Source organism: Oratosquilla oratoria, chromosome 16 (assembly GCF_046742065.1).
Source record: "Oratosquilla oratoria isolate Oo_2021 chromosome 16, ASM4674206v1, whole genome shotgun sequence".
NCBI lineage: Eukaryota > Metazoa > Arthropoda > Malacostraca > Stomatopoda > Squillidae > Oratosquilla > Oratosquilla oratoria.
In genome coordinates this window covers 10,857,657-10,879,582 of record NC_134792.1, presented here as the reverse complement: position 1 = coordinate 10,879,582, position 21,926 = coordinate 10,857,657, and the positions used below count along the sequence as shown (strand labels likewise).

The window sequence follows — 21,926 nt, the reverse complement described above, 5'->3', positions numbered from 1 at the left end:
CATGAGGATTTGGCCACATTTTTTTATAGAATTATATAGCTGTTTCCAACTCGGGAATAATTGTAAAAATATTTTCTGTACTCAAATAACCTAGAGATATAAAGTTTTAGTGTATAACATGGTTTTATATAGGATTTTATTTGAATAGTAATAACTTGTTAAAGGGTCTATCTGTTGGACACATTTTCTGGATTGCTTAATTTATATGTTATTGATGAATTGCAAGAGCAGTCAAATGCAGGATGTTAGATTAGATTTAGTTTATTTTCTGGTTTGACTTTGTAACTTCTGCTTGTTTGGTCAGTTATTGCTATTTGTAAAGGGATGTACATATAGTGGACATGCCATGTGATTGTATGTGGATGTTGATATATGTAGTGCATAAATTGTGTGAACTGCGAGTGTTTACCCTCATTCTTGTACTCAGTTGAATTCTGCAAGTAAAATTGTGTTTAATGTTTTGATGATGTTTTGAAATCTTAAGTGATTGTTGTGTTATTGCAATAGTTTTTAATTTCTTAATTTTATGAATTTATGAATCCCTTGCATACTGTGGAACACTATATAGGTTTTATTGTGCTTTCCAACATGTGATCACCTGTTTATCTTGTACGGCTGAGATGTATCTTCTGGTACCCCAGGCTCACTTACAGTAGGGTGTCTTCATGTGATTGTGAAGATTTTTTTTTTTTGTCATTATGTACTCTAACTATAAGTAGCCTCTATTGGGATTGTATTCCACCTGTTCTTCTCATCAGTGCTTAGCTTTTTCATATGCAATCTAAACCCAAACCCAGAGTACATACATACATACATATACCAAGGCTTTTTCCCCCTTACAAGGGAGGTAGCCAAAAAGGAAAAGGCATAAAATCACTCCCACCCGTTCCATCCCTGAAAACACTCCACACCCCTCCACCCTCCCTCTTATAGCACCTCCTGGATGACGGGTCATCCCTGAACCTTGTCCATTGCCCTGGGTCAGAAGCAGTGTCGCAAGACACAGCACATCCACAGCAAGGCTGCTTCATTAAATCGGCAACCCCCCCTCTCCGTCCCCCCATGCATAAAAGGAGAAGACAGGGAGAAATCCCTTTGGTCTGCGTCAAAATTTGCTCACACATGCTACCTCACCCCCCATCCCCCCGCCCATTCCACCTCATGCATCACAACATCATCCATATACAACCATTCTCCATGCACCCCTGTCTTCTGTCCTCTCCCATCCTTCCTCAACAGACATTCCCCTCTTCCCCAAAGCCCCCTTCACCCCATCCATCTGCCTCATCCTAGGACGTCCCCTCATGTTCACTCCCTCCACATCTGCCTTCCATACCTCTTTTACTAGTCTTTCTTCACTCATTCTTTCCATGTGTCCAAACCATCCTAATACTCTTTCATCAACCCAGCTCCCTTTCCACCCCGGTTCTCCTCCTCACCTCCTCATTTCTCACTCTATCCAGCCTAGTAACCCCCATCATACTTCTCAGACACCTCATCTCAAACACATTCAAACTCCTCTCTTCCTCTCTTATGTTCCATGTTTCTGCCCCATACAGTGCTGTTGGCACAATCACTCCTTCATACAGTCTTTTCTTAGCATCCATTCCCAAATGTCTATTCCTCATTACACTCTTCAAAATGGAGAAAAGTGGGAGGTGAGCCAGCTGTTGTTTGCGGACGACACTGTGCTTGTGGCAGGATCGGAGGAGGGATTGAGGAAGTTGGTGTCAGAGTTTGGGAGAGTATGTGATAGAAGAAAGCTAAAGATAAATGTGGGTAAAAGTAAGGTGATAAGATGTACAAGGGGTGAAAGTGGCAGTAGACTGGAAGTGAGCATTAACCCCTTCCATACGGTGCCGCACACGTAGGCGTCATGGGGAGCGAGTGTATTCGCGAGGCTGCCATATCGGCGTCTTGATTATATTTATTGTAGTCGCCCCTCCATAATGACATTCTTTTTAATTCTTTTGTAATCGCATTTTCTATGGTTATCAAAATTCACGGGTGAAGAGAAAACGATCGATATAAGCGGTGACTATATTTTATGATGCGAGTATTATTACGACACGTCGTACGGCTGGCATTGGCTGCTGCCACCGAGATCTAAGTCCATGACGCCTACGTGTGCGGCACCGTATGGAAGGGGTTAAGGGAGAGCGACTGGAAGAAGTGGATAGTTTTAGATTCTTGGGTGCAAATGTGGCAGGAAAAGGTGGAGTGAAGGTGGAGGTAGAATGTAGATTGAGAGAAGCGAGTAAATGCCTTGGTGGATTGAAGAGTGTAAACCCAGAGTATATAATAATTTAAAGATGTTTCATGTTGGGACATTTTGAATGTGCAGATGCTGTCGGAAGCACAAATTAGAATACTGGCTAACATTGAAGATTTCTCCAGAAGTTGAAAATGACCCTTCTCACCCCAGATAATTTTATGTTATTAAGATTAGTTATATATTTGAATATATGATACCTCAAGCAAAATCCCACTGTCCTGCAACTTTCTTATTATATACATGATATTCATTTCCACCACAAAGAAAGTAACAAGAAAAATGAATGAAATTCAGCTTACACAGGATATTTACAAGCCCAAATTTTTGTCAACAGAAATAAACACTGAACAGACACAACAGATGTAGTTGTTCATTCACACTTCACTCTACAGCACATCAACAACCTGGTCTCTCCCAAATAGAAATGCCAACAAAGAAAAGGCACATCATTCAAAACAAAGTCTTGGGAACAATGATAAACTGCACCCAAACCACACTCAGTGACCATTTTCATGTGGGATGTCATATGATGTATGGAAGATGAATGTATGATAAATTGACAAAGCTGGAAGGGATTTCTTGTCTTCTCTAATCACTCATGAGTGGATAAGGAGGGAGGGTCACCATGTAAATGAAGAAGTGGGAGTGAACCAGTTTTGGCTCTTAGGGCCTGCCTTATACACTGAATAGCATATGAAAATTGTAAGATCATGAGAGCATAGGTTTACTTGGGAGTCCCAAAGTCCTCAACCCAGCATGCCTTACAACTAAATCAAAACCCACAAAAAGTGTGTGTCTGTGTATTTACCTAGTTGTATTTTATGTGAAGAGGAGCTATGCTCGTGGTGTCCCGTCTTCATATCTTGTTTTATCTAGACTGTTTTTAAATTTGTGTATTGTTTTTGCACACACCACTTTCCCATCTAACTTGTTCCAAACGTCTATTACTCTGGGGGGAAAGCTGTTCTTTTTCAGGTCGCCTCTATAGCTGTCTCTTTATTTTCTTTCCGTGTCCTCTTGTATTTTTACTATCCCATTTATTAGATCCTCTCTATCAATAGTTTCTATGCCTTTCAAGTCTCCTCTCTCTCTTCTTTGCTCTAATGTCTGTAGCTCAAGTTTTGCTAGTCTCTCTTCATATGATAGTTCTGAGAGTGTTGGTGCCAATTTCGTAATTGCTCTTTGTATTCTTTCAAGTTTTGTTATACATTTTTTTGTACTTGGTGACCACGTCGTCGCTGCATACTCCAATCTTGGTCTTATCAAAGTAACTAGTATTTTCTTCGCCATTTCTTCGTCCAGGTATGTAAATGCCACTTTGTTCTTATTAAATTACAAGTTTCTCAAAAAATCTTATTTATATGTTTCTCAGGGGACATATTATTCATAATAATGACTCCCAGGTCCTTCTCATTTTCTACATTTTTAATTTCTTCTCCCAATTTATATGATCCCACTATTCTTTTTTTGCTTCTTCCAAATTCCATTATACTACACTTCTTAATATTGAATTCCATCTCCCACTTCCTACTCCATTCCCATACTTTATTGAGATCACTCTGTAGTGACTCACAAACTTCTTCAGTGTTCACTTTTTTCAACAATTTTGCATCATCTGCAAAGAAGCTCATATAACTTTCAATTCCTTTATTTATATCATTAATATATATAGCAAACATTATTGGAGCCAGAACGGTTCCTTGTGGAACTCCACTTATCACTTCATCCCAATTAATGTGTTTGTCTCTTATCACCACTCTCATTTTTCTTTCATGCAAGAAGTCTTCCATCCACTTCAGCAGTTTGCCCTGTATTCCTCCTGCAGTTTCTAATTTCTTAAGCAACTTCTTATGTGGCACCTTACCAAAATCTTTTTTCGAGTCTAGAAATGCACAATCAGCCCATCCATCTCTTTCTTGTGTTACATCTATTAGCCTTGAATAGGAACACATTAAGTTTGTGACGCATGATTGTCCTTGTCTAAATCCAAATTGCCTTGGATTTAGTATATATATATTTTTTTCCAAATGCCTTACCCATCTAATTTTGAAAATTTTACAAATTTTAGCTATCGTACTTGTAAGAGAGACCAGTCTATAGTTAGTAGGGTCTTCCTTGTTTCCCCCTGTATATATTGGTACTATATTTGCTCTTTTCCAATCTTTTGGAACTTTTCCTTCCTTCAATGAACTGTTTATTAGACTATGTATTTTGTCTGTTAGTTCATTTCTGCATTCTCTCAAAATCCAGTTTGCCATTTCATCTGGTCCATGCGATTTATTGACATTGAGATTACTCAAGTGATTCATTATTTCATTCCTTGATACTTCTATCTCTTTCACAGGGGGGACTTTCTCCTCCCACTCGATATCTCTAGGTTGTATGTTCTCCCTCATAAACACCGATTTAAAATGCTTGTTCATAATTTCTGCAATAACTATTTCCTGTGTATTCAACTCCTTGTCGTAGTTTCTCTAATGCTTGTTTGTTTTTCAGTTTGTTGTTTACAAATCTGTAAAATAGTTTTGGTTGATCTTTACATTTTTCTATGACATCTTTTTTGTATTTTCTCTTTTCTTCTCTGCACACTTGTACATATTGATTTCTATAACTAGTATATATTTTCCATTTTTCATTTTTTTTTTTTTTTTTCATTTTATTCAAGCTTTATCCCTTTTGTCTTTTAACTCCCTACAGCTTTTGTTGTACCAGCACTTTACATATTCTTTTTCTTGCTTTTGTCTTGGAACATACTTTTTAACTCCTTTATAAAAAAAATTCCAAATATTCCATTTCTCTTCTACTGTTGTATCCTCCTTGTGTTCTTTCCCAGTCTGCTTCTTGAAAGAATTCTCTTTTATCAAAATTTGTTTTTTCATACATCAATTTTCCCTTTATTGTTTGTTTTTGTCACATATTTTTCCTCATTTAGTTCCAGTTCAACCAATATGTGGTCACTTTTACTTATTGGTGTCTTATATTCAATCTTGTCCACTATTTCAGGTTATGATGTGATTATTAGGTCCAGTCTCGATAGTTCTTCCTCATTTCTATACCTAGTATTCTCTTGTATCCATTGCATCATTGTATGTTCTATAATCATATCAAGTAGTACATTTCCCCATAGGTCGTCTCCACCCTTCACTGTCATCTCTTCCCAGCAGATTTCTTTACAATTAAAGCCACCCATTACTATTCTTCCTCCATCTTCCATTATGTTAGTGTTATCCTTATGTCTTCTAACATATTTTTGTGTTCTTTCTCTTCCCGCAAAGCCGTTTTAGGAGGCACGTAATTTACTACAAACTTTCTGCTCTTCCCATCCTTGTCCTCCACTTCCATCATAATCATCTCTACTCTGTTCTTTCCATATGTGACATTTCTCACATCCTTCTTAGTCAGGAACATAACTCCTCCCCCTTGTTTTACCTCTGTTTCTACATACATACACCAAAGGCTTTTTCCCCCTACACGGGGGGTAGCCAAAAAGAAAAAGGCATAGAAACCACTCCCACCCATTCCATTTCATATATATTCCACTCCCTTCCACCCTCCTCCTTCCCTCTTATCTTGGCACCTTCTGGATGACGGGTCATCCCTGCATCCTGTCCACTGCCCTGGGTCAGAAGTAGTGTCACAAGACAGCACATCCACAGCAAGGCCGCTTCATAAATTCGGTGATCCCCCCTCTCTGTCCCCCCATACAGAAAAGGAGAAGATGGGGGAGAAATCCCTTTGGGCTGTGTCAATTTTTTTTTTTTTTTTTTTTTTTTCCATACATACTTCCTCACCCCCATCCCCCACCCACTCCCCCTCATGCATCACAGCATCATCTATACACAAACCCTCTCCATTCACCCCTATCTTCTGTCCTCTCCCGTCCTTCCACAGACATTCCTCTCTTTTGTAATGCCCCTTTTACCCCATCCATCCATATCATCCTAGGACGCCCCCTCATATTCACTCCTTCCACCTGTGCCTTCCACACTTCTTTTACTAATCTTTCTTCATTCATTCTTTCCATGTGTCCAAACCATCCTAATACTCTTTCATCAACCCTATCTCCCAGTTCCCTTTCCACCCCAGTTCTTCTCCTCACCTCATTTCTTACTCTATCCAACCTAGTAACCCCTATCATACTTCTCAGACATTTCATCTCAAACACATTCAAACTCCTCTCTTCCTCTCTCATGTTCCATGTTTCTGCACCAAACAATGCTGTTGGCACAATCACTCCTTCTTATAACCTCCTCTTAGCATCGATTCCCAGATGTCTATTTCTCATTACATTTTTCAATCCACCAAGGTATTTACTCGTTTCTCTCAATCTACATTCTACCTCCACCCCAACTCCTCCCTTTCCTGCCACATTCACACCCAAGTATCTAAAGCTATCCACTTCCTCCAGTCGTTCACCCGTAATGCTCACTTACATCCTGCTGTCACTCTCTCCCCTTGTACATCTCATCACCTTACTTTTGCCCACATTTATCTTCAGCTTCCTTCTTTCACACACCTCAAACTCTGTCACTAACTTCCTCAATCCCTCCTCTGATCCTGCTACAAGCGCAATGTCGTCAGCAAACAACAACTGGCTTATTTCCCACTTTTCTCCATTTTCTTTAATCATCTCCAATCCCTGACCTTGCATTCACCTCTCGCACCACCCCATCCATGTAAAGATTGAACAGCCAGGGCGACATAACACATCCCTGACAAAGTCCCACCTTTACTTCAAACCATTCACTCTCTTTGTTTCTAATCCTAACACAAGCTCTACTACTCTCATAAAAACTCTTGACTGCTCTTAACAGCTTTCCTCCTACCCCATATATCTGCAATATCTCCCATAGTGCCTTCCTGTCTACCCTGTCATAAGCCTTTTCCAAATCCATAAAAGCCCAAAAAACATCCTTACCTTTTCCTATAACTTTCTTACATATCTGTGTTACTACAAAAATCTGATCTACACAACCTCTACCTGTCCTAAACCCACACTGTTCCTCACCAATTACTCCCTCTGTTCCTCTCCTAATCTTCTCAATCAAGACCCTCCCATAAGCCTTCCCAACTACACTCAACAAGCTAATCCCTCTGAAACTACTACACTCACACTTGTTCCCCTTTTCCCTTGTAAAGTGGAACTATACAGGCACTCCTCCAGTCCTCTGGCACTCTACCCTCTCTTAAACGAACATTAAATAACCTCTGTTTTTAATCAAATAATTATATGCACCATGATACTACACTGTTGGTTGGTAGTGGATATTTCAATTTTGTCTCTACAATTCTCATTATGTCCGGTTCTTTTTCCTTTGTGTAATCATTCAGTTTGTTCAAACCTGTTATTAGGCCATCTGTATTTGTGTAAGACACTTTTGATTTTCTGCTAATTCCATCATGTTTTCTGTTTTTCTCTGCTATGAACCATTTCCTCACTTTCATATCCTCTACTCTCCAATAGAATTTCTCTTTTTCTGACTCTGTTCTTTTCTTGTTTGTTTTTTTCCTTAGCTTCTAGTCTTTCTGTTTTCTCATCCTCTCTTTCCTCTTTATTCATTTCTCTTTTTATCCATACCTGTTTATATTGATCACTGTCAGCTAGTTTCCCTGTTTTTGCCTAGATATTCTCTGCTGTCGTTTGTGATCTGAATTTAACCTTAATTGGTCTGGTCTTATCTGTCTTGTATTTCCCTAGTCTAACTATTTCTTCTATTTGTTTCCCTGTTTCTGGTTCATCTTCTTGAACTACTTCTAATATCTTATTTACTTTTTCCTTTTCCTCTTATATTCTTGTAGTCCTATTTGGATTATACTTCCATTCCTAATATGATTACATGTAAACATTTCTTTTTATCCACAAGTCTCTTAATATATTCTCCTCCATCATCACTTTAATAACTGTGTTCTTAGTTTGTTCTTTCATCTGCTGTTCCATTATACCTCTAAATTCCATTTTATTGTTCTCTTGTACTTTTTTCCAACCACTTACCTCTTTTGCTATGGACTCTATTCTCTTCATTATTCCTCTTTAATTCCTCATTCTCATCCTTTACTTCTCTTAACTGTCTTTTTATTTTTTCCATTTCTTTAGTTAGGTTTTGATTCTCCTTCTTTAGTTCTTCCAGTTTATCAACTCTTTGGGTAACTAGTGTTAATTGGTTAAAGCTAATCTCCCATGTTTCGTTAATTTTTTTTTTTTTTTTTTTTTTTTTTTTTTTTCTCCTCTAGATTTACTAGTCAGGGGAGGTTGTCACCTCCCTCCTTAAATCCATAAAGGCAGTTATCTTCTCTTTCCATTGAGCTGCTATTATCTATATATCTGCTTTTGACACTTCTGCTTCCTTGTTCTTCTTTCATCTGTATGTTCTGCACCTCTCTTGTTTACACCTTTTCTAACATCCGGGGCCCATTCGTCCCCTTCCTCATTTCCTTCCATTTTCCTCAGTAATCCCTCTCTCCTTTTTCTTCACCTTCCCCCTACACCACGAGCTTTCCCCTTCCCTATTAATACAACAAAGGTACCCCCTCGTTGAGGTCGATGAAACTTGAAGTTTTCTTGTAGTTCCAAACTTCATTGTCGCTTCGACTGACGTGTATTTACCTAGTTGTGTGTCCTGTCTTCATATCTCATTTTATCTAAACTATTTTTAAATTCATGTGTATTTACCTAGTTGTATTTACCTAGTTGTATTTTACGGGAAGGGGAGCTATGCTCGTGGGGTCCCGTCTTCATTTCTCATTTTATCTAAACAATTTTTAAATTCATGTATTGTTTTTGCACACACCACTTTCTCATCTAACTTGTTCCAACTGTCTATTACTCTGTGAGGAAAGCTGTTCTTTTTCAAATCTCTTCTATAGCTGTCTTTTTTTATTTTCTTTCCGTGTCCTCTTGTATTTCTGTCATCTCTCTATCAGTAATTTCTATGCCTTTCATGATTCTGTAAATAGCTATCAAATCTCCTCTCTCTCTTCTTTGCTCTAGTGTCTGTAGTTCAAGTTTTTGTAGTCTCTCTTCATATGATAGTTTTGAGAGTGTGTGTGTGTGTGTGTGTTGAGTTACCTGGGAGCCATGAGTCTCCTGCTAAAGAGACCTGGGCAACAGATTTTGATTGATCAGTTGGGCTAGAGACTAATTTGGTTCTGCCTGCATTTTTCTTCTCACTTCACAAGATACCTGCTGTGTTTTTTAGTGAGCCTGCAAGCCTCTTCCCACAGTTTCTGCACTACTCTGTTTTCTCTTCTCTCCAACACCTGTCTCACACCTTCTATCCTTTTGTCTTTATTCCAGTCTTGTTTATATTCTTCATTTTGTGCTGGCATCATGCCTCTGCTGCATATTCTAATCAGGGTCTGTCAAGTACCAGGGGATTTTAATAATATGAGAGGCACAATAAAATCTATATGGTACAGTGCACCATAGTATTGTAGAAGGTGAATAATTTTCAGTATCTTGATTTTCACAGTGTATTTAATTTCTTTTGAACTTGTCACTTGTGTTAACATCTTTTTATGATGGCTAACAAGTTAAATTTCTTATTTGTTTTCTTTTCTATGCTGCCAGGGATTTCCTGGGAAGGTAAGAATGTATTTCTGAATCTGATGCATTGCAAGTTTTCCAAAGAAACTGCATTGATTAGAATATTTTTCATATACGTGTCCAGTGTAATAAGCTATATTTTAAAAAGTATAAGTAAAGAACCAAAAATTTAGCTATTTTTCTCTATGGCATTAGATATATTCTTGAAAACGTAAATAATGACCTCAATGTTATAGAATACAAGACAGATGATGTACATAATTCATTTGTGACTTTGTATATCACAGACATTTATGATATTATTGGACACTTATGTAAATATGCAATTGAATAAATGAATAAAGCATGGTACTGTGAATACATTTAATGTGAATAGAAGTAGCTAATAGGGCAGTTGGGAATGGGGTAAGAAAATTGGTGATTTTTCAATATTTATTATGTGACAAAGTTTGAGTTTCCATTCTATTAGGAAATATTAATTTTGTATTTGTATATTAGGACAGAACAAATACAAATAATTTTATTTGTAACTTGAAAAATTAATTACAGTAAGCTCTCACAATATCAACCTAATTGGAGGAAATCATGGTTGATAAAGTTGAAAGTTCAATAAATATGATGGTCAGTATACAAAGTTTGGTATACAAAAGTGAACCTCAAATTACATAAATTTTGGTAAAACCTACATTAAATTACATTTTACAGTATATGTTGCATTTCGGTGTAGATGAAACAACAATTTTTTTTTTTTTTTTTTTTTTTTTTTTTTTTTTTTTCTGTGGTGAAATTCTGGGGATGGAGACTGAGCTTGAGGCACTTGAAATTGAAAGTGGCCTATACCAACATCGATGGATTAATTTCAGGACTGAATGAACTTAATGGTTATCTACTAGAAGAAAAACCAGACATAATGGGAATTGTGGAGACTAAACTAAGGGGTGAAATACCATCCATCAATGTTGGACACGGACTATACAATTATTGGATTAAAAACAGAGACAAGAAACAGGGAGGAGGAATCATGTTCTTGGCCAAGAAAAACTTGAATGTGACAAAAATTGCGGAGGGCAAAGGTAATGTAGAACTGATCATGATAAAAGTCAAAGACAAGAACATGAAAAGTAGAGAGTTTGTGGTGAACTATGTGCCCCCAAAAATGAATGCTTGGAAAGAGAACGAGCATATGAAAATGCTAGAAGATGCAAGGCAATCATTAAATGAGATACTAATGTGTGGTAATCTGGTAATTATGGGGGACTTCAATTGCAAAGAAATTTGTTGGGAAAACATGACAGTGAGAGGAGGAGAAGACTTGTAGGTTAATTTACTACTGGACATGACCATGGAATATACACTGACTCAGTGGGTCAGTGAAAACACCAGATACAGAAATAACGAGGAGCCGTCGAAAGTAGATTTGATATTTACAACAGAACCTGAAATTGTGGATAAAATCCAATACAAGACACCAAATGGAAAGAGTGACCATAACTCATTGAGACTGAAATAAAGGAAGAAATATACATGGAGAGAAATGAAAAGCATAGGAAAGAAAGATTGATGTACAACAAAACGGACTTAACTAAAGAAATTCTTCCAGAATGCAAACTGGGGAATTTTTTTTACATGGAAGAGACAAAAGTGGAAGAGAAATGAGATATCTTGATGGATAATTACAATGAAGGGGTGAATAGGCATGTTTCAAGACAGAAGCGAGAGAGAGAGTACATTAAATGCTGGTTCAACAAAAGATGCAGTGAGGCAAAAGATAGAAGGGACAGAGCTTGGAAAAGATGGAGAAAAGATAAAAAAAAAAAAAACAGGAAAATGGCAAGTAACTATAGAAATGAGTATGTTAAAATGAGAAGAGAGGAAAAAATGAACCATGAAAAGGATATTATAGATAAATGCAAAGAGCAACCCAAGCTATTCTATCAATATGTGAATGATAAACTTAAAAATAAACAGGAAATGGTGAAAGTACGCCAAGGGAATATAGAATACACAGAAGAATTAGAAATGGCCAAAGTCATGAATAATCACTTCAAACCTGTCTTCACTAGAGAGAAAGCACAATATCGGGACGAAGGTAATGAAAGGCGATCTCCCCCCAATGAGCGACATAACAATAACACACAGGGAAATATTGGAACGTCTATCAAACCTTGATGTCAGGAAATCACATGGCCCTGATGGAATTGCAAATTGGATTCTAAAAGAATGCAAAGAAGAACTAACGGACAAAATACATAACATAATAAGTTGCTCACTTAACCACTTCCATACGGTGACGCCTACGTAGGCGGCATGAGGAGCAAGTGGGTGCGCGATGATGCCGACGTCGGCATCTTGATTATATTTATTGTAGTCGTACCTACGTAACCTCCATTCTCTCTAAACTGGCTTCATAAATTTTCTATGGTTATCAAAATTCACGGGTGAAAGAGAACGAACGATTGAGCACTGACTTTATTTTTTATAATGTGATTATTATGATGCAACATCGCACGTCGGGCAGCTAATGCTGCCAGACATGCGATGTGCCCTGGAGTGAAAAGGTTAAAGAAGGGAAAATACCAAAATACTGGAAAAAGGCTAACATTATACCAATATATAAAGGAAACAAGGAAGAACCAACTAACTACAGGCCAGTCTCACTAACAAGCACTAGAGCCAAAATTTGTGAGAAAATCATCAAGAATAGATGGGTAAAACACCTGGAAGATAATATAAACTCAAGACAATTTGGGTTCAGACAAGGAAGATCATGTACCACAAACTTGATATGTTTCTACTCAAGAATAGTAGACATAGTGTAAGAGAGGAATGGATGGGCTGATTGTGCCTTCCTGGACTTGCAAAAAGCTTTTGACAAAGTACCACACAAAAAATTATTAAAACTGGAACATATAGGAGGGATACAAGGGAACCTACTAAAATGGATGGAGGACTTCCTGATTGGTAGAAAGATGAGAGTAGTGCTCAGAGAAAAATATTCAGGTTGGAAAGAGGTGATCAGTGGAGTACCACAAGGATCTATATTGGCTCCAATAATGTTTGCTATTTATGTGAATGACATGGATGATGATGTGAAATGTTACATGAGCTTCTTTGCAGACGACGCCAAACTGTTAAGGAAAGTAAAAACTGAAAAGGATTGTGAATCATTGCAGGAAGACCCTGAATAAGGTATGGAACTGGAGTCAGAAATGGGAAGTGGACTTCAGTATTAACAAGTGCATAATGGAGTTTGGAAAAAGCAAAAATTGAATATCAGGCCAATATACAATTGGAACCAAGGAGGTAAAGAAGGAGAGATCCGAAAAAGATTTGGGTGTAATTATCTCAAACGACTTGTCCTATGATAAACAAATAAAAATTGTCAGAGAATCCTACAACTTGCTAAGATCAATAAAAGTGGCATTTACATAATTTGGATGAAATGATTGAAAAAATATTGGTCACACTGATAAGGCCTAGGCTAGAACATGCAGTGACATTGTGGTCACCCAGTACCAAAAAGAATATAAAGAAAATAGAAAGAATCCAGAGAGCAGCCACAAAAATGGCACCTGCACTTGCAAACTTGTCATATGAGGAGAGATTGGCTAAACTGGAATTACCAACTCTGGAGCAAAGAAGAGAGAGAGGTGACCTACTGACCATCTACAGAATCATGAAGGGCACAGAAGTACTTGATAGAGAGGACTTGTTAAACTGGGACAAGAGAAGCACAAGAGGACATGGAAAGAAAATAAAAAAAAAACATAGCTACAGAAGAGATCTGAAGAAAAACAGTTTTCCACATAGAGTGGTGGACACTTGGAACAAACTGGACAATGAAATAGTGTGCACAAAAACCATTCAGGAGTTTAAGAGCAAACTAGACACTGCGAGATACAAAGGCGGGACACCACAAGCGTTGCTCCCTTTCCCGCAAAATACAACTAGGTAAATACTAGGCTCTGACTCCCTCACTCCCTTGCTGCCACTGACCAAACATTCCACCACACATACTGATCTTTGTTTCATACATTAGATGGATGGTCATTAGGTCACATTATGGTTGATAAATCTGAAAATTGCTGTAATGGGGTTTGTAATAATGAAGGTGTACATTTATAAGTCGAGGATAAATTGTACAGTCCTTGGGAGGAGCTATAATTTGCAGCTCTCTTATCATTTTAATGGAAAGATCATAACCTTTGGTTTACAATATAACCATTGTAAAGTGATAGGCCCAGATATATCTGATTTATATGAATGTTTATTCTTCCATTCACAGGGGAAAATACACAGCTGTACTTGGTGGTGGTCACAAGATGCTCCAAAATTTGCTCCATCTTCAACTCCTCGGTCTACAAGATCCAGGAGGTTGACATTATATCTCTGCAAGCGATGAGGCCTGCAAACTACAAACCTCAGGTGATACCTGAATTTGATCTGTACTTTGGCCATAGTCAATGTAATCTCTTTTGTATTTACTCTGGTTGTATTTTGTATTTACTCTGGTTAGACAGTCTGATCAGTGTTTAGTTTTTGTTACTGTTTGCCTCTTGTTCCTTTTATTGGGTATCCTCAGGCTGTAGATACATGTTTAGTATTGTTTTGCATAACATTTAAGATAGTAGAAGAGCAGAGATGAAGTTTCCCAGGTATTTATCTAATTTACCTAAATGTAATTACAGTCGAAGCTCGAAAGCCCGGACTAATTGGGGAGAAGGGTGGTCCGGTCATGCCAAACGTCTGGTCATTGAAAATATCGCCCTAACACCCGTAGATTTTCATAGCGTTATACGTATATGTAATGTATGATATGGCATAGAAACACATAAGAATAATACTCTAACACTGTAATAATAACAATACTGTAATAATAATGCTATAATACTAATAATTCTGTAATAACTGTAATACAGGCATGTAAATGTACTGTATATATAGTGTACTGTACTGTATTTTTTATTACGTACACTGTAAATATTGGAAGGTATGCATGTGGGACAGTGGTGGCGGCCAGGGTTGCTGCGTTTTCTACACTGCCATGTAGAATGGGAGTGTTGCCATACCGGGTCATACATTTTTCTCGGGCGTGTGCAGACTTTCAGAGCAAGATATACTTGTCAAACTTTGACAAAATGTTGGTTCTAGTTTTTTTATTTTTGAATGTATATAAGGCCCCCATGCCCTAACATATTCAGTAAGATATAATTTTTTTTTTTTTTTTTTTTTTTTTATCGCTAAAAGAAAGCTGAAACTTTAGCGTAGAATTTTTTCTACACGGTAAAAACATATCTTTTGGGGTATAATATTTTATAAGTAACACAATTACCAATAAAAGTAATATTTTGATGTACCATTTATTATTTGATAACTAGTTCTATGATTTTTAAACAAAAGTTTGAGTTTTTGAACGTTTTTAACAGCCCGCTGATATGTAGAAAAAATTTCCTCATGTCCTTGTGCAGTTGCCACATGCCGCTATTTTACTACGTTTTGGTAAAATATTTTACGAAACGGCAGCCCTAGTGCCGACTTGACTGGGCTGGGTTTGAGTACACGTGTACGGCCGTCGCTGCCACCTACCGGACAAATGGGGAATTTTGCTTGAAAAGTCCGTCCTTTGTTCATGTACAGTTCCAACTTAATCTATATATTTGATTTCCAATTATCATATTTAGAATTGAACTTGTGTATTGTTTGAGCTTGAGCTATATCACCTTCTAAGCAACTCCACATCTATATGAAAAATGTTTCTTCATATTCTTTCAACATGTTGTCTTTTTTAATTTACCTTCATGACCTCTTAAATCTTTCCCATCTTTAATCAGGAGATCGCTTCTAACAATGCAATCTATCCCCCTTAGTGACCTGAATACTGTAATCATGTCACCTCTTTTTCTTTGATCTTTCAAAGTTGGCAGACTATGTCTTTCCTCATAAAGTTTATCTGCCAGGCTGGGGACCATTTTGGTTGTTGCCCTTTGTATTCTCTCAATCTTGCTTATATCCTTCACTCTGTGTGGGGACCATACTACTGACGCATATTCCAGTCTTAGTCATATCAGGGTTTCGATTAGTTTTTTCATTGTCTCTTCATCCATGTAATGTAATGCCACTTTAATTTTCTGCAGTAGTTCATATGTCTCTCCCACAATGTTAGTGTCACCTGTCAGGTGACAGGTTGTCTTTTATCAACACTCCAAAGTCTTTCTCCTCTTTTGCTTTTGTAATGGGTTTGCCTCCCAAGAAATAATTTAAGGATGGCCTTTTGCCTCTATTGGCCATTTCCAGTACTTTGCAATTTTTGGTATTATTGAACTTCATTTCCTATTCTTGGCTCCATGCAAAAATAGCATCTAGATCTTTTTGCAGTATTCTACCATCCTCATTTTTCACTCTTCTCATGATTTCTGCATCGTTTGCAAACATGTTGGCATAGCTTGTTGTTCCTTCCAAAATGTCATTAACATAGACAGGAAACATTATTGGTGCAAGCACTGAACCTTGGGGAACTCTGCTTGTTACTGCTCTCCAGCTTGACATCTTGTCCTATACTACTGTCCTCATGTAACTTTCCTTCAAAAAGTCTTTAATCCATTCTAGTAGTTTGCCTCTTAGTCCTTCAACATGCTCCAATTTCCACATAAGTTAATTGCGAGGTACTTTATCAAATGCCTTCTCTAGGTCCAGGTACATGCAGTCCATCCACCCCTCTCTCTCTTGCAGCACATCAATCACTCTCAAGTAAAAGCTTAAAAGGTGTCTTATACCTACTGTTAATCTTGTTTTGAGGTCCTGCAGCTCTCTTTGCCTTATTTTCCCTCTAAGGAAAGGATAGCAGGCTCCCAAGGCAAGACGGTAAATAAAATTTTATCTGTTTTTTAGGAGGAGGATCAGTGGATGAAAGAAATGAAGAAGGTACTTGGGAATGAGAGTTTTTATTTCTCGCTGCCAAATGGGCCTGGGGAGCAGTTGGACCTGACATTGTGTGCTCAGCGTAGGACTAGGACCTCAAAAACTGACAACAAATTTTTTTGGTGAGTGTAAGGATCATTACTAGTGTATTTTATTTTATTTGTTAGTTATATAGATTTTTTTTTATATGAAAACAGATTGTGTACTAGGAAAAAAATGATAAGATATACCGTTGTTTAGTCTTTTAGTTATTATATTGTATAATTTGATTTCACGAGAATGAATTAGACTGTCTAGATAAACAAGAGCGTGGTTATGATAGCAGCACATTTTGTGATATTTCATCACATGTTTTTTCCTCTTCCTATAGGAACCGTATGTTGCATCTACATCCCAAGAGGTTTGGGATTGACTGTGAGCAGTGGTTAATCAAAATCATGTGTGGCAGTATAGAATTTTCTACTATTTATATGAATAACCACACACCCAAGATTCTTTTGATCTCAAGGCTTAGTTGTGAAAGAGCAGGTACCAGGTAAGGAATTTTAAAGTTTGAGGTAGTAAGCTTAACTTACAGGGTCCAGCTCCCTCTTCTTCACGTGTGTTGTGTATTTTTGTAATGTGTTATGGATAATGGTAATGGGGAGTTTACATTTTGTGCAATTTTTTTTATTACATGAATTATGTTGAAGAAAAACTAAGAGAAAGCTAGCACCATTTGTCGGGTTACATGTAAATTTGAATAATACCAGATCATGCTATTTTAGATAAAACATGCAGGATATTGGATATTTTTAATTGTGCTATTTCATTATTTAATTAATTTCAGATTCATGGTTCGTGGTGTGAATGACAATGGTCATGTTGCAAATTTTGTAGAGACAGAGCAGCTTATTCATGTGGACTCAATGAACAATACCATCCTTTCATATATTCAGACGAGAGGAACGGTACCACTCTTCTGGGAACAGCCAGGGCTTAATGTAAGTATCAGTGGTGTATGGAAGATAAACAGAGTAATAGATCTGGGGTATTGGCTGCATGTTATTATGACAAAGTAACATGCAGTTGATACTTTAGGGTCTATATGGGGTGCCCTTACAGACCAGAGCCACACATAATTTTTTCTGTGATAGAGGAAGACTGTTCATAGAGAAATGATGACACTTTTATACTGCAGCTGTCCCTCCGTTATGCTGTCCCCCAACCCCTTGTTACTGTCCTGTACCATTTCTCTGAATATTCATTTCCTTTGTTCGCCTACCCTGTGGTGTGTGAAAAAAGTGCTACCAAGTCTTCCCACTTGAATCATAAGAGGCGACAAAAAAACGGGACGGGGGATAGGACTAGGAATCCATCTACCTGTAGTCCCACAGGGGACAATTCTTAAAAAAAGTAAAGGCATAAGAGGGTCTAGGAGTTTTATATCCAGTACCCTAAGGTTTGGGTCTTTTAATGTGGGTGGATGTGGTACAGATGAGAGTTAAAGGGAAGGAATAGGCAGTAAGTTTGTGAGAAGAAAGATGGATGTGCTGGCACTGAGTGAAACTAAGTTGAAAGGGAGGAGTGAGTGCGAGTTTGGGAGTGTAGTTGGGAGGTTCTCAGGAGTGAAGAAGGGACTAAGGAGAGAAGGGGTGGCTCTACTAGTAAAAGACGAGATAGGTAAGTCTGTAGTGGAGTGGAAGGAGGTTTCTTCAAGGTTAACCCCTTCCATACGGTGCCGCCTACGTAGGCGTCATGAGGAGCAAGTGGATTCGCGACGCTGCCATATCGGCGTCTTGATTATATTTATTGTAGTCGCTCCTGTGTTTTTACATTCTCCCAAATGTGCCCTGAATCCCATTCTCTGTGGTTTTCAAAATTCGCGGGTGAAAGAGAGAACGATCGATATAAGCGGTGACTATATTTTATGATGCGAGTATTATTACAACACGTCGTACGGCTGGCATTGGCTGCTGTCCGCGAGATTTAAGTCCCGTAGTGAAGTGGTTAATGTGGATGAAGGTGAAGCTGGGAAGGGAGATATGGGTCTTTGTAAGTGCATATGGGCCTGGTAGTGAGAAGAGCATAGAGGAAAGGGAGGCTTTTTGGATAGATTTAAATAAGTGCATAGAGGGATTAGGAGGAAATATCAATGTAGTTGTATTGGGAGACCTTAACCCCTTGAGTACCAGATGTGTGTTTTGTGACACTGCGTGTCACGGCCGAGTGCACCCACCAGGAACCAAGCGTGCTCCCCGTGACACGCACGTGTCACAGTTATAAGCTGTGTGTATTGAGGGCTCTCAAGGCCTTGGTTTCTGGGTTATTTCTACCCTCGTGGTGGTAAGTGTCTGTGTTTACAAACATAAGGCTCCAGCCATTCGTGGGACGGTTTGAAACGTTTGTTTACGTAAGGTTGATGGGTCGGTAACGAAGGAGTTAATGCTAGGGTAGGAAATGAACAAATAGACAGAGTGATTGGGAAGTATGGAGTTCCAGGAAAGAATAATAGTGGAGAGTTGTTGTTGTCGTTCCCTAGACTGTCGTAACACAGACAAAGCTGCAGAAATAATCCAGCCATACCTTGACACACTCAACACATGGTTCATCACAAACAGACTCAAAATAGCTCCAACCAAATCTACAGCAACACTTCTCACCAACTGGACAAAAGAACACAAATACATACCTCATCTCTACATCAACAACACTCTAATACCACACACAAACACACCGAAAATTCTTGGTGTAACATACGATACATCCATGTCTTTCAAACAACACATCACAAACATAAAAAACAAATGCACACCCAGACTTAACGCACTTAAGTCAATCACTGGAACAACATTTGGACAAAACAAAGAAACTAATATAACAATATACAAACAATGCATACGCTCAGTGTTGAATTATGCGAGTCCTGCATGGGCTCCTAATCTCAGTGAGACACACCACAACACCCTTCAAATCATACAAAACAAAGCCCTAAAAACAATTACAGGCTGCACAAATACAACACCTACAGACCATTTACACCATGAAACAAAAGTCCTCAAAGTCAAGGACCACCTCGACATGAGAGGCACACAAACACTTGCCGCAGCCACCACAAACACATTACACCCGCTACACTACATAGCAGAACACCCACACACACCAAGAAACATTAAAACAACACCCAAAGACCTTTATCATGCACAGATACTCTCTTCTCTTCCTCCACAACCACCAAATACCAGCCTCCAGAAACATATTCATAATCATATCACTCACCGCTCCATTAACACACTCAAAGACAACACACTGCTGCATGCCAGACCCCCTGATATCCACCCTTCTGAATCCTCTCTCCCACGAAAGGACAGAGTCCACTTGGCCAGACTGCGGTGCGGTCACCACCCAGCACTTCTAAGCTACCAGAAGAGGCTGGATGACCTCATTGTGAACAGCTGCCCAGGATGTAACACTTCACCCCATACCATACAACACATAATGGAAGACTGCATTATACACAATCATGCACACAAACAACACAACATACGCTCTATAAAGGATTTGTGGGAAAACCCAGTTTCGGCTATGGCATTCCTTGGGGAGACGGGACTGCTCGGACATAGTGGAGAGTTGATGGTGGAGATGTCTAGAAAGAGAGGAAGGAAGTCAAGCATAAGTACACATGGGAGAAGGTGGTGGATGGAAGGGTGGTAGATATAGCATTAACCACTTCAGTACGGGACTTAAATCTCGCGGGCAGCAGCCAATGCCAGCCGTACGACGTGTCGTAATAATACTCGCATCATAAAATATAGTCACCGCTTATATCGATCGTTCTCTCTTTCACCCGCGAATTTTGAAAACCACAGAGAATGGGATTCAGGGCGCATTTGGGAGAATGTAAAAACACAGGGGCGACTACAATAAATATAATCAAGACGCCGATATGGCAGCGTCGCGAATCCACTTGCTCCTCATGACGCCTACGTGTGCGGCACCGTATGGAAGGGGTTAATGGACTATGTAGTAGTGACCAGGAGTATGGTAGGAAGAGTTAAGGATGCACATGTTCTAAGGGGGGAAAGTGGGAGAATATCAGATCATTTTCTGGTGGAAGGTAAGTTGAGAGTGGAGAATAGGTGGAGAAAGAGAAAAAGGGTAGAAGGTAGGGAGGTACTTTGAGTGAACTGCTTAAATGAGAAAGAAAAGGAAAAGGAGTACAAGAAGAAGCTTTGAGAGGAGTGGGAGGGAGTGAAGGATAGAATAGAAATAGGAGTGGAGGAGGAATGGGGATGGTTCAAGGAGGGAGTCATAAGGTGTGCAAAGATGGTGTGTGGAACAAGGAGGATGGGAGGAAGCAGAAGGAAGGGTAGTGAGTGGTGGAATGAGGAAGCAAAGAAGGGTGTAGAAGAGAAGAAGCAGGCTTTCATAGATTGGTTACAAAATAGGACAAGGGAATCTTATGAGGAGTGGGGAGCATGACCGAAAATTTTGAAAGTAATAACAAGATATTTTGGAAAGAGATTAAGAAAGGAAGAGGTGAATCAAATAGAGAAGAAAAGGTAAATGGTGCAGATGGAGAGATGATAATGGAAGAGAAGGCAGTAAGGGGAAGATGGACAGAATATTTTAGGGAGTTGCTAAATGTGAAGGAGGATAGGGAGGGAAAGGTAGTTGCAGTGCGAAACGCTAAGAAAATGACAGTGATTAGTGAGGAAAATGGAGGAGAAATAAGGAAGGATGAAGTGAAAGCAGCTGTTAAGATGATGAGAGCAGGTAAGGCACGTGGGGTGGATGGATGCCATGTAGAATGTCTGAAGAAAGGATGTACAGTTATGGTGGACTGGCTGGTGAGGTTATTTAATGTTTGTTTAAGAGAGGGTAGAGTGTTGGAGGACTGGATAGTTCCACTGTATAGTTCCACTTTACAAGGGAAAAGGGGAACAAGTGTGAATGTAGTAGTTTCAGAGGGATCAGCTTGTTGAGTATAGTTGGGAACACTTATGGGAGGGTCTTGATTGAGAGGATTAGGAGAGAAACAGAGGGAGTAATTGGTGAGGAACAGTGTGGATTTAGGACAGGTAGGGGTTGTGTAGATCAGATCTTTGTGGTAAGACAGATATGTGAGAAAGCTATAGGAAAAAGTAGGATGTTTTTTGGTCTTTTATGGATTTGGAAAAGGCTTATGACAGGGTAGACAGGAAGGCACTG

The 21,926-nt window shown here is 38.7% G+C and overlaps 1 protein-coding gene across 6 annotated transcripts in view; it reads left to right on the top strand.

The window, feature by feature from the left end:
* The window catches only part of Synj (synaptojanin), a 312,743-nt gene that overhangs the window by 18,561 nt on the left and 272,256 nt on the right, over positions 1–21,926 (top strand). For 5 of the 6 annotated variants that reach the window (XM_076199351.1, XM_076199352.1, XM_076199346.1 and 2 more), the window contains 5 exons: positions 9,843–9,857; positions 14,104–14,243; positions 16,707–16,858; positions 17,107–17,271; positions 17,566–17,719. In XM_076199351.1, the coding sequence (XP_076055466.1) occupies positions 9,843–9,857; positions 14,104–14,243; positions 16,707–16,858; positions 17,107–17,271; positions 17,566–17,719 (626 nt within the window). The remainder of the gene's footprint in view (positions 1–9,842; positions 9,858–14,103; positions 14,244–16,706; positions 16,859–17,106; positions 17,272–17,565; positions 17,720–21,926) is intronic. The other variant, XM_076199349.1, reaches the window with a different exon arrangement.